General features: G+C 47.4%; 1 protein-coding gene across 11 annotated transcripts in view; it reads left to right on the plus strand.

Moving 5' to 3' along the window:
* Positions 1-12936, plus strand: part of LOC134345510 (uncharacterized) — a 267873-nt gene that overhangs the window by 208460 nt on the left and 46477 nt on the right. For 10 of the 11 annotated variants that reach the window (XR_010017712.1, XM_063046270.1, XM_063046264.1 and 7 more), the window contains 2 exons: positions 6368-6407; positions 7678-7729. The exons of the other annotated variant lie outside the window; for it this stretch is intronic. Coding sequence is in view for 9 of the 10 variants with exons in the window: in XM_063046270.1 (XP_062902340.1) it covers positions 6368-6407; positions 7678-7729 (92 nt within the window). In the remaining variant the exon portion in view is untranslated. The remainder of the gene's footprint in view (positions 1-6367; positions 6408-7677; positions 7730-12936) is intronic. 11 annotated transcript variants of the gene reach the window in all.

A 12936-nucleotide genomic window follows, 5' to 3' on the forward strand; every position in this document is an offset into this window, starting at 1 on the left:
TTTCTCTATTTGTGAACTAACCTCTTCCCTCCTAGTCTCTTTAATTTGATTCCCACCCCCCAACCATTCTAGTTTAAAGTCACCTCAGTATCCCTCACAAATCTCCCCGCCAGGATGTTGGTCCCCCTAGGATTCAAGTGTAACCCATCCTTTTTGTACAGGTCACGCCTGCGCCAAGAGAGGTCCCAGTGATCCAAAAACTTGAATCCCTGCCCCCTGCTCCAATCCCTCAGCCACGCATTTATCCTCCACCTCATCGCATTCCTACTCTCACTGTCGTGTGGCACAGGCAGTAATCCTGAGATTACTACTTTGCGGTCCTTTCTCTCAACTCCCTTCCTGACTCCCTGTATTCTCCTTTCAGGACCTCTCCCCTTTTTCTACCTATGTCATTGGTACCTATATGTATCATGACCTCTGGCTCCTCACCCTCCCACTTCAGGATATCTTGGACGCGATCAGAAACATCCCGGACCCTGGCACCAGGGAGGCAAACTACCATCCGGGTCTCCAGACACCATCTACAGAATCGCCTGTCTGACCCCCTAACTATCCAGTCCCTTATTACTACCGCCCTCCTCTTCCTTTCCCGACCCTTCTGAGCTACAGGGCTGGACTCTGTGCCAGAGGCACGGCGACGGTTGCTTCCCCCAGGTAAGCTGTCCCCGCCCAACAGTACTCAAACAGGAGCATTTATTGTCAAGGGGCACAGCCACTGGGGTACTCTCTATTACCTGACTCTTCCTATTCCCCCTCCTAACCGTGACCCACTTGTCTGCCTCCCGTGGCCCCGGTGTGACCACCTGCCTGTAACTCCTCTCTATCAACTCCTCACTCTCCCTGACAAGGTGAAGGTCGTCGAGCTGCAGCTCCAGTTCCCTAACGCGGTCTCTTAGGAGCTGCATCTCGGCGCACCTAGTGCAGATGTGGACATACGGGAGGATGGGAGACTCCACAACCTCCCACATCCGGCACTGAGAACAACAAGCTTCCCTCATACTCATACTTCTCCCTTCCTCAAATAACAACAAAAAATACCAAACCTTCCTCACCTTGCCCGTTTCCGCCTAAGCCCGTTGAGCCGAAGCCCTTAAGCCTTCACTCTGCTCCCGGCTCACTCTGCTGCCAGCAAAATGATGCTGCCCGCTGTATAAGGCTCTGTTCCTTTCAAATCTTCCACGCTTCACTCCCCGACATCACACGCCTGCGCAGTCCCGCCTCTCTGAACGCTGATGAAAAAAACCGAAAAATTCAAAAAAGGCTTCCTCTGCACTCCCGCTCCGATTCTCAGACTTCCTTCTCCGAATTAAACCCGAATCAGGATTTCTGTCCTTTTAAGTCCTCCGCGCTTCACTCCCCGACGTCACACGCCTGCGCAGTCCCGCCTCTCTGAACACTGATGAAAAAAAGAACCGAAAAAATCAAAATGGCTTCCTCCGCACTCCTGCTCCGATTCTCAGACTTCCTTCTCCGAATTAAACCCGAATCAGGATTTCTGTCCTTTTAAATCTTCTGCGCTTCACTCCCCGACATCACACGCCTGCGCAGTCCCGCCTCTCTGATTGCGATGAAAAAAAAACACAAAAAATTCAAAATGGCTTCTTCTGCGCTCCCGCTCCAATTCTCAGACTTCCTTCTTTGAATTTAGAACGGAGTTGAGGAAAATCTTTTTCACCCAGAGAGTTGTGGTTCTGTGGAATACTCTGCCTCAGAAGGCAGTGGAGGCCAATTCTCAGGATGCTTTCAAGAAAGAGTTGGATAGAGCTCTTAATGATAGCGGAGTCAAGGGATATGGGAAGAAAGCAGGAACGGGGTACTGATTGTGGATGATCAGCCATGATCACAATGAATGGTGGTGCTGGCTCAAAGGGCCGAGTGGCCTACACCTGCACCTGTTGTCTATTGTCTGTTGTCTAGTGTCTATTAAAAGAAATGGAATTTTTAAAATGTGACTAGGAGAGCTTTCTGAGCTGGTGTGCAAATGGTCCTACTAAGGAGGAGGCAATTCTAAGACGGGATGCAGTCAATCAAGTGCAGGGGAGCATTCTGAAAATAGTGACCATCTGTCTGCAAGCTTTGTTCTGAATAAGGAAAGGAAGGACTGGAAATTAAGATCTTGACTTTAGGGGAAGTGCCCATGTCTATATAATAAGACAGGGACAAGCAAAATTAGATCGGAAGCAAATACTTGCAAGGAACTATGGGTGGCCAGTGGGAAACAAAGAAAAATTAAGTAAGAGTTCAAGGCCAGTGTATTCCCCAATGGTGAACAGTAAGGCCAATGGTCAGAGGATGTTGAGGGTTGGTTAAAGGAAATAGAAATGACGTACATGAGAAATTCTGCAGATCTTTCAAATCCAAACAAGCCACACAAAATGCTGGAGGAACTCAGCAGGCCAGGTAGCATCTATGGAAAAGAGTAAACAGTCAACATTTTGGGCCGAGACCCTTCATCAGGACTGGAAAAAAAGATGAGGAGGTGGAGGGAGAGGCAAAAGAAGTACAAGGTGATAGGTAAAACCGTGAGAGGGAAGGATGAAGTGAAAAGCTGGGAAGCTGATAGGTAAAAGAGATAAACGGCTGGAGAAAGGGGAATCTGATAGGAGAGGGTAAAAGACCATTGAAGAATGGGAAGGGAGAGGAGCACCTGAGGGAGGTGATGGGTGGGATAGGAGATGAGGTGGGAGAGGGAAATGGGAATGGGAATCACATAAGATGCAGGAGGAATCAGGCCAGGCACTGATTTCTCAAACTTCCGGTAATTGCCCCCTACCTCACTATTCCCATTCCTGTTTCCCTCTGGTGCTCCTCTTCCCTTCCCTTGCTTTCATGGTACCACCTTGTACTTATTCCTTCCTTCCCCCACCCCCCTCCCACCTTTTGCTCTAACTACTTATGCTCTTTCCCAGTCCTGATGAAGGGTCTCTGCCTGAAATGTGGCTGTTTACTCTTTTCCATAGCAGGATAGGCAGCATCAGAGTTCCTCCAGCGTTTTGTGTGTGTTGCTTGAAGAGATACTTTATGGCATGTTTAGAAAAGACAAGGTGAGACCAGACAATGTTACTTAAAAAAATAATTACAGGGGCAAAGAGAGAGCACAAAATATAAATTGGCAGATAAAATGAACAAAATTCTCCAAGTGCTATATAACTAGATTAAGGGCAAGAACATAACCAGGGAATGAACAGTGATGCCTGGCATGGTGAACTTCAGTTCTAAATGCTGTTTGCTTGCATGATTTGATTTTATTTCTCTCTCTGCACACTGGGTGTTTGGATGGTCTTCTTTTGTTTCTGATGAGTTCAATTGGGTTTCTTTGTTTCATGGCTGCCTGTAAGGAGATGAATCTCAAGGTTGTATAAAGTATACATACTTGGATACTTAGTAACACCCCCTTTGGCAAGTATCACAGCTTATAAAAGCTTTCTGTAGCCAGCAAAGAGTCTTTCAATTCTTGTTTGGGGGATTTTCGCCCATTTTTCCTTGCAAAAGGCGTCTAGTTCTGTGAGATTCTTGAGCCATCTTGCATGCACTGCTCTTTTGAGGTCTATCCACAGATTTTCGATGATGTTTAGGCCGGGGACTGTGACCGTAAGCAAACCTTCAGCTTACGCCTCTTGAGGTAGTCCATTGTGGATTTTGAGGTGTGTTTAGGATCATTATCCTGTTGTAGAAGCCATCCTCTTTTCATCTTCAGCTTTTTTACAGACAGTGTGATGGTTTGTTTCCACAATTTGCTGGTATTTAATTGAATTCATTCTTCCCTCGATCAGTGAAATGTTCCCCTTGCCACTGGCTGCAACACAAACTCAAAGCATGATCGATCCACCCCCATGCTTAACAGTTGGAGAGGTGTTCTTTTCATAAAATTCTGAACCCTCTTTTCTCCAAACATACCTTAGAAACATAGAAACATAGAAAATAGGTGCAGGAGTAGGCCATTCGGCCCTTCGAGCCTGCACCGCCATTTATTATGATCATGGCTGATCCTCCAACTCAGAACCCCGCCCCAGCCTTCCCTCCATAGGTGTACATTAGCCACCCTCCAATCCTCAGGAACTAGTCCAGAATCTAACGAGTTTTGAAAAATTATCACTAATGCATCCACTATTTCTTGGGCTACTTCCTTAAGCACTCTAGGATGCAGACCATCTGGCCCTGGGGATTTATCTGCCTTCAACCCCTTCAATTTACCTAACACCACTTCCCTACTAACATGTATTTCGCTCAGTTCCTCCATCCCACTGGACCCTCTGTCCCCTACTATTTCTGAAAGATTATTTATGTCCTCCTTAGTGAAGACAGAACCAAAGTAATTATTCAATTGGTCTGCCATGTCCTTGCTCCCCATAATCAATTCACCTGTTTCTGTCTGCAGGGGACCTACATTTGTCTTTACCAGTCTTTTCCTTTTTACATATCTATAAAAGCTTTTACAGTCCGTTTTTATGTTCCCTGCCAGTTTTCTCTCATAATCTTTTTTCCCCTTCCTAATTAAGCCCTTTGTCCTCCTCTGCTGAACTCTGAATTTCTCCCAGTCCTCAGGTGAGCCACTTTCTCTGGCTAATTTGTATGCTTCTTCTTTGGAATTGATACTATCCCTAATTTCTCTTGTCAGCCACGGGTGCACTACCTTCCTTGATTTATTCTTTTGCCAAACTGGGATGAACAATTGTTGTAGTTCATCCATGCAACCTTTAAATGCTTGCCATTGCATATCCACCGTCAATCCTTTAAGTGTCATTTGCCAGTCTATCTTAGCTAATTCACGTCTCATACCTTCAAAGTTACCCCTCTTTAAGTTCAGAACCTTTGTTTCTGAATTAACTATGTCACTCTCCATCTTAATGAAGAATTCCACCATATTATGATCACTCTTACCCAAGGGGCCTCTCACGACAAGATTGCTAATTAACTCTTCCTCATTGCTCAAAACCCAGTCTAGAATAGCCTGCTCTCTAGTTGGTTCCTTGACATGTTGGTTCAAAAAAACCATCCCACATACATTCCAAGAAATCCTCTTCCTCAGCACCTTTACCAATTTGGTTCACCCAATCTACATGTAGATTGAAGTCACCCATTATAACTGCTGTTCCTTTATTGCACACATTTCTAATTTCCTGTTTAATACCATCTCCGACCTCACTACTACTGTTAGGTGGCCTGTACACAACTCCCACCAGCGTCTTCTGCCCCTTAGTGTTACGCAGCTCTACCCATATCGATTCCACATCTTCCCGGCTTATGTCCTTCCTTTCTATTGCGTTAATCTCTCCTTTAACCAGCAACGCCACCCCACCCCCCCTTCCTTCATGTCTATCCCTCCTGAATATTGAATATCCCTGAACGTTGAGCTCCCATCCCTGGTCACCCTGGAGCCATGTCTCTGTGATCCTTTGCTCATTGCAGCCAAAAAGTTTTATTTTAACTTCATCAGTCCACAGGACCCATTTCCAAAATGCATCAGGCTTGTTTAGGTGTTCCTTTGCAAACCTCTGACACTGAATTTTGTGATGAGAAAGGTTTTCTTCTGATGACTCTTCCATGAAGGTCATATTTGTGCAGGTGTTGCCACACAGTAGAACAGTGTACCACCACTCCAGAGTCTGCTAAATCTTCTTGAAGGTGTTTTTCAGTCAAACGGGGGTTTTGATTTGCCTTTCTAGCAATCCTACAAGCAGTTCTCATGGAAAGTTTTCTTGGTCTTCCAGACCTCAACTTGATCACCATTCCTGTTAACTGCATTTCTTAATTACATTACAAACTGAGGAAACAGCTACCTGAAAACATTTTGCTATCTTCTTATAGCCTTTTCCTGCTTTGTGGACATCATTTATTTTAATTTTCAGCATGCTAGGCAGCTGCTTAGAGGAGCCCATGGCTGCTGATTGTTGGGACAAGGTTTGAGGAGTCAGGGTATTTATAAAGCTTTGAAATTTGCATCACCTGGCCTTTCCTAACGATGACTGTGAACAAGCCATAGCCCTAACAAGCTAATTAAGGTCTGAGACCTTGGTAAAAGTTATCTGAGAGCTCAAATCTCTTCGGGTGCCCAAACTTTTGCATGGTGCTTCTTTCCTTTTTTTCACCCTAAACTAAAATTGTACAAAACAAAAATAATACACTAATCTTGCTTAAGAATGTTTCGTCTTTAACTTTATGACTTTTGGAGATCAGTGTATCTTCTACTCACTTAACTATTCACAGTAACAGAAAATTTTGACCAGGGGTGCCCAAACTTTTGTATGTGGGTTTAAAGGAAGATAAATCCCAGGGACCAGTGTGATATATGTAAGCCTGCTATGAGAGACAAAGGAGATGACTGACATTACTGATTCTATACAAAATATTCTTTTGTTTTGAACAGCACCAGGTCTAACTGGAATTGTTAGTGGAAGACCCAAGGTGTGAGTATGCACAAAAATAATGAATTCAGGCATGAGACTCGTATCACAAATATACAAAAAGAAATCAAAAATCTAAAAGTTTTTGGCCGTTATTTTCCAACCCTAATGTGTAGAATACTTGATGTACGGTACTTTCTTTACAGTTTGTCTTTCTCCACTGCTAAGTAATAGTCATTATTATTTTCCCAGCTCTGTTACATTTCTACTTACTCTGGGTAAACGTGTTCTTATATTTTTATCATAGAGTATTTCAATGATCTACCATTCTTGTAGAATTTGTATCAGGACTGTAATGCAATTGGAGTTGGGGTGATAAACAAAGAAGAGAACAGTTGTAGCAAGTTATGTTACCCCATGATATTGTGTACAGATGTTCCTCATAGCCTCATAATTTTACTCCCTTCAGTTCAGTTACCACTTTCAACCTCTTCAAATTGGATAGATTTTATACATTTCATCTTTTTTTCACTGCCTATTCTTCCAAAGCGTTTATTAAATTTTTTGGGGATATAATCCCAAAGTGTTTGTGTTGGCCTCCGTCAGTCAGAATTGACCGTGGATATTGTGTCCTAGCTGTCTAGCTACACGAGCCTGGGCCATACGATATGGAGAGCAAGCTGTTGGCCATGTACCAGGCTCCCCCTCTTCATGCATCTGATGAACCCAAAAGAACAGCAGAGACCAATACAGTTTGGTGCCAGAAGCATCGCAGGAGTTTCCAGTCAGCATTGAACTCAACATAGGACTGCCTTAGGAACTCCATCTCCGGATTTTTCCTTTGGGATTTACACCCGAATCTTTCCCCATGAGTATATATAGCTGCAAGGCAGCGGTAGTTTGAGATCAGAGCTTTCCTTCTTCTGGATGAGCTGCTAACCACACCTGAGAAGCTCAATCTGCCCAGAATATAGCATGGACTTTGGTACCTTAGCCTAAGACCATGTACAGCCTTTGATAGAAAGTTATTGGCCCATAAGGTATGCCTCAGCTGATTTCAGTCATGATGTAAGTTTTGAGAATAGTGCACAGTATCAGGATCTTGGCCAACTTGCATGTCTGAAGAGTGTTGAGACCAGTTATCATTCCCCAGTTGCTAACCAGCTGACTCAGTCTGGAGCAGTGATTGGAGCGCTAGCCTTTGTGACTCTTTTGAAGCTTTAACTGTTGCTGCTACTATGCTATATATTTTGAACAAAGATGAGCAGTTCCATAAACTACTTCAATAATTTGGTGGAAACCAATTCTAAAGTATCATTTATTTTGTTTCTAGGTCTCCTGTTCTAAAGCCATTCTTCTTTTTACATCCAAAACAGAATGTTACGGTATAGTATTGACATTGATTCTGATAAACCCAGAAGAGCACATTGTAGTTGCAGTTTCACACTTGAGACAGGCCTCAGCCATAAAACCAGCAGTTCCCCCAAGGTGAACTAATCTTCACTGGATGTTTCCCATGGTTATACATGGTTGTAAATCTTGCAACAAACTCTAAATATTTAACCTCTTGAAGTACAAGGATACAAGGTGCAGTGAGTATTTTAAAGATTTAAGAAAAGCTTGCTACCTCATTGTAGTACCCCAACTAGTAAACGTTGTGTTTATTCTTTTAAAGTAATCTTCAACAGTTAAAATTCAAGTTACCCATGGGAAAGGGTAAGTGGCAGTTGGGATAAAATATTATCTTGATGGATCGTGCTAGACGGTAGCCAACATTAAGCTTGCGGGTATAGTAAACAATAAGAGTGATAATCATAGCAAGAGAATATAAACTGTCTGCAAAATAATACATTTGGTTACCTCATTCAAATCAAATTATTTAACACTAGTTTAGAAGCATATTTAAAAGACAATCACAGGCTTGTAACTGGGTAGATGGTATCTATGGCCCTGCTACTTGGAAACCTGTACTGCCTTTAGGAAAAGCTTCTTGTTGGCACTGCCCGAAGACTTCTGTGCCCTCAGTATATGACCGTTTGGTTAGGTTCATCAATAGGAAAGGTTTAGAGAGACGAGGGCCGAAAGCAGGCAAATAGAACTATTTCAGGAAGGTAACTTGGTCAGCGTGGATGATATTTATGTGCTATTTGACAATGACTATGAACCTAATGAATTGCTTACAACTGTGGATGAATGCATAGCTGAGGAATTGGAGCAGGGTTTCAGATTCTTGGATCATTGGCATATCCAATGTCCTTGTATTACAAATAATGAATTTACTTGAGTAACATGCTGGAGAAACTCAGCAGGTTAGTTGGTCAGTTGGTCTGTTGCCTCCCAGGTGCGAGGGTCAGGGAATCACAGATCAGGTCGACAACATTCTAAAGGGGAGAGTGAACTCTCAAAAGTCGTGGTACATACTGGTACCATTGACGTAGGTAGGAAAAAAGGGTAAGGTTCTGAAGAGAGAATAGAGAGGGCTAGCAAGGAAGCTGGAAAGCGAAGTTCAAAGTACATTTTATTATCCAAGTATGTATACTTTATCCAACCTTGAGATTCATCTCCTTACAGGCAGCCATGAAACAAAGAAACGCAATTGAACTCATCAGAAGCAAAAGAAGACCATCCAAACACCCAGTGTGCAGAGAGAGAAATAAAATCAAATCATGCAAGCAAACTGCATTTAGAACTGAAGTTCACCATGCCAGGCATCACTGCAGCCAGTCCAGAAGTCAGCTAGTTGCAGGCCACAGCCTCAGTCCAGCACAGAGGTGAACAAGCCCCACAGAGCAGTGAGCTGAACCAGCCTGACTCTTGCCTCTGACCCGAACACCCCAACCAAATCGTCCAAATCTCAAGGGTAGTAATCCCTAGATTTCTGCCTGTTCTACATGCTGGTGAGGATAAGGTGGGATGATTTGCAGATGAATACATGGCTGAGGACTTGGTGCAAGGGGCTGGATTTCAGATTTTTGTATCATTGGGATATCTTCTGGGGAAGGCATGACCTGTACAAAAAGGATGAGATACACATGAACTTGAGATGGACCAATATCCTTGCAGGCAGGTTTGCTAGAGCTGTTCGGGAAGGTTTAGTAGGGGGATGAGAATCGGAATGATAGGTCAGAGGATGCTGCAGCTAATGCACAGGTAAATGCAGCGTGTAGAGAGTCTGTGAGGAAGGAGACAGGCAATAGGGCAAAATTGCATCAGTGGAATAGGTTGCAAATCTATTTTCAAGCCTCTCAGTTCGGATGCTCTGAGTGCCCCAGGTACTCTCTTTCAGTTGACTGCTTCGCCCACCGCATTCTACGCACCACACTTTCCGCCATGAGGAGGTATCTGGGGTCCCTACCCTATCCCAGTCACTTCCACAACTCTGGTATTCTCTGTCTGCCGGCTGTCAGCTACATTATCCTCCACCGGATCCACACTTTCAGTCACTGGTTCTTCAACTTTAATTTTCAGCATCTGCAGGTTTTCTCTTGTTTGGGTTGTAGTGTAGCGGTGTGCTACACAGCGCTAGAATAACCACACGGAGTCGGTGAGTTAGAGTTGCGATGAACGAGATTTATTCAAACTTCGTGGCCTGCTTTAAAGCCTTCCCGTTCCAGCCCTCCCTGGGGTGGGACTGCTGTGGGGAATGCATATTCCCAGACCCTTTCCGCGTGCGGGATTTTCCCCCTGCTGGTGAAGATGGCCTGGCGCCCTTTTTGGGGCCGGCCCTCTGCCTGCGTGTGCTGTTGTGAGCCGGTTCGTGTGTGCCAGAAAGTGGGTCGCCACATAACCCACCCCCCCCCCAGAACCGGCGATACCTCCCCCACTGTCCACAGTCTGGATCAGCCTCTGGTTGGGAGGTCTGCCCCTGCGCCGCGGTGCCTGAGCCTGGACCGGCTGCGCCAAGTCCACATGGGCCGGTTTGAGTCGGTCCACCGTGAAAACCTCCTCTCTCCCCCCAATGTCCAGCACGAATGTGGACCCGTTGTTCCTGATCACCTTAAACGGCCCCTCGTAGGGCCGCTGTAGCGGTGCCCGGTGTCCAAAAGTGTGTACAAAAAGAAACTTACAGTTCTGCAGGTCTTTGGGTACGCAGGTCGGGCTCTGTCCATGCTCTGAAGTGGGGATGGGGGCCAGGTTACCGAGCCTCTCCCATAGTCTGTCCAGGACTGCTGTGGGTTCTTCCTCTTGCCCCCTTGGGGCTGGTATGAACTCTCCTGGGACAACCAGGGGCACGCCATACACCAACTCGGCCGACGAGGTGTGCAGATCCTCTTTGGGCGCCGTGCGGATTCCGAGCAGGACCCAGGGAAGTTCGTTCACCCAGTTAGGCCCCTCCAGGCGGGCCACGAGAGCCGATTTCAGGTGACAGTGGAAGCGCTCCACTAGTCCGTTTGACTGTGGGTGGTAGGCAGTTGTGTGGTGTAGCTGCGATCCTAAAAGATTGGCCATAGCCGACCACAGGCTGGAGGTGAACTGGGCGCCTCTGTCGGAGGTAATGTGGGCCGGTACCCTGAAGCGGGCTACCCAGGTTGCGATCAGTGCTCGGGCGCAGGATTCGGAGGTGGTGTCGGTGAGCGGGACTGCCTCTGGCCATCTGGTGAACCCGTCTATCATAGTTAGGAGGTACCGCGCTCCTCGTGACACTGGCAGGGGCCCCACGATATCCACATGGATGTGGTCGAACCTCCGGCGGGTGGGTTCGAACCGCTGCGGCGGAGCCTTGGTGTGCCGCTGCACCTTGGCCGTTTGGCACTGCATGCACGTTTTGGCCCATTCACTGACCTGTTTACGCAGTCCATGCCACACGAACCTGTTGGCGACCAGCCGGACGGTTGTCCTGATGGAGGGGTGCGCTAAGTTGTGAATGGACTCGAAAACCCGCCGGCGCCAGGCTGCTGGGATGACGGGGCGGGGTTGGCCGGTAGCTATGTCACATAGTAGGGTCCTCTCACCTGGGCCTACGGGGAGGTCTTGGAGCTGCAAACCGGAGACTGCAGTCCTGTAACTGGGGATCTCAGTGTCTGCCTGCTGTGCCTCTGCCAGCGCTGCATAGTCCACCCCCTGGGACAGGGCCTGTATGGTAGGTCTGGATAGTGCGTCTGCCACGACGTTGTCCTTTCCAGAGACATGCCGGATGTCCGTCGCGTACTCGGAGATGTAGGACAGATGTCGCTGCTGGTGGGACGACCAGGGGTCGGACACCTTCATGAACACAAAGGTAAGCGGTTTGTGGTCTGTGAACGCGGTGAAGGGCCTACCTTCTAAGAAGTACCTGAAATGCCGGATTGCCAGGTATGGTGCTAATAGCTCCCGGTCAAAAGCACTGTATTTGAGTTCAGGTGGTCGTAGGTGTTTGCTGAAGAACGCCAGGAGTTGCCAGCGACCCTCGATGAGTTGTTCCAGCACTCCACCGACCACTGTGTTGGATGCGTCCACCGTGAGGTCCGTTCTGGGGTGCACTAGCATCGCGGCGTTTGCCAAGGCTTCTTTGGTTTTAACAAAAGCGGTTGCGGCCTCTTCGTCCCAGGTAATGTCCTTGCCCTTACCCGACATTAGAGTGAACAGGGGGCGCATGGTTCTGGCTGCTGAGGGGAGGAAACGGTGGTAGAAATTCACCATATCCACGAATTCCTGCAGGCCTTTGATTGTGTTGGGTTGGGGGAAGTTGCGGACCGCGTCTACCTTGGCGGGCAGCGGGGTTGCCCCGTCTTTAGTAATCCTGTGGCCCAGGAAGTCGATGGTGTCGAGTCCGAACTGGCATTTGGCTGGGTTGATTGTAAGGCCGAATTCGCTCAGGCGGGAGTAGAGCTGGCGGAGGTGGGACAGATGCTCCTGCCGACTACTGCTTGCTATGAGGATGTCGTCCAAATAGATGAATGCAAAGTCCAGGTCGCGTCCCACTGCGTCCATTAGCCGCTGGAAAGTCTGTGCGGCATTCTTTAGACCAAACGGCATTCGAAAAGTCCGAACGGGGTGATAAGTGCTGTTTTGGGGATGTCACCCGGATGTACAGGGATTTGATGGTATCCCCGGACGAGGTCTACCTTGGAAAAGATCCTTGCGCCGTGTAGGTTTGCTGCAAAGTCTTGAATGTGCGGCACAGGGTAGCGGTCTGGCGTTGTAGCCTCGTTCAGTCTGTGGTAGTCACCGCACGATCTCCAGCCCCCCGTTGCCTTGGGCACCATGTGAAGCGGGGAGGCCCATGGGCTGTCGGACCGTCGTATGATCCCTAATTCCTCCATCTTCTTGAACTCCTCCTTCGCCAGTCGGAGCTTGTCCGGGGGAAGCCTTTGAGCACGGGCGTGGAGGGGTGGTCCCTGGGTCGGGATGTGGTGCTGTATTCCGTGTCTGGGCATGGCTGCCGTGAACTGCGGTGTCAGTACTGATGGGAAATCCGCCAGGACCCTGGTGAATTCGTCGTCGGACAGCATGATGGAGTCCAGGTGTGGGGCTGGCAACTGTGCTTCACCCAGGGAGAACATTTGAAAAGTCTTGGCGTGGACTAATCGCTTCCCTTGCAGGTCGACCAGCAGGCTGTGGGCTCGTAGAAAATCCGCCCCCAGGAGTGGTTGGGCCACGGCGGCCAGTGTGA

The sequence above is a fragment of the Mobula hypostoma genome, chromosome 4 (genome assembly GCF_963921235.1).
Source record: "Mobula hypostoma chromosome 4, sMobHyp1.1, whole genome shotgun sequence".
Taxonomy (NCBI): Eukaryota; Metazoa; Chordata; class Chondrichthyes; order Myliobatiformes; family Myliobatidae; genus Mobula; species Mobula hypostoma.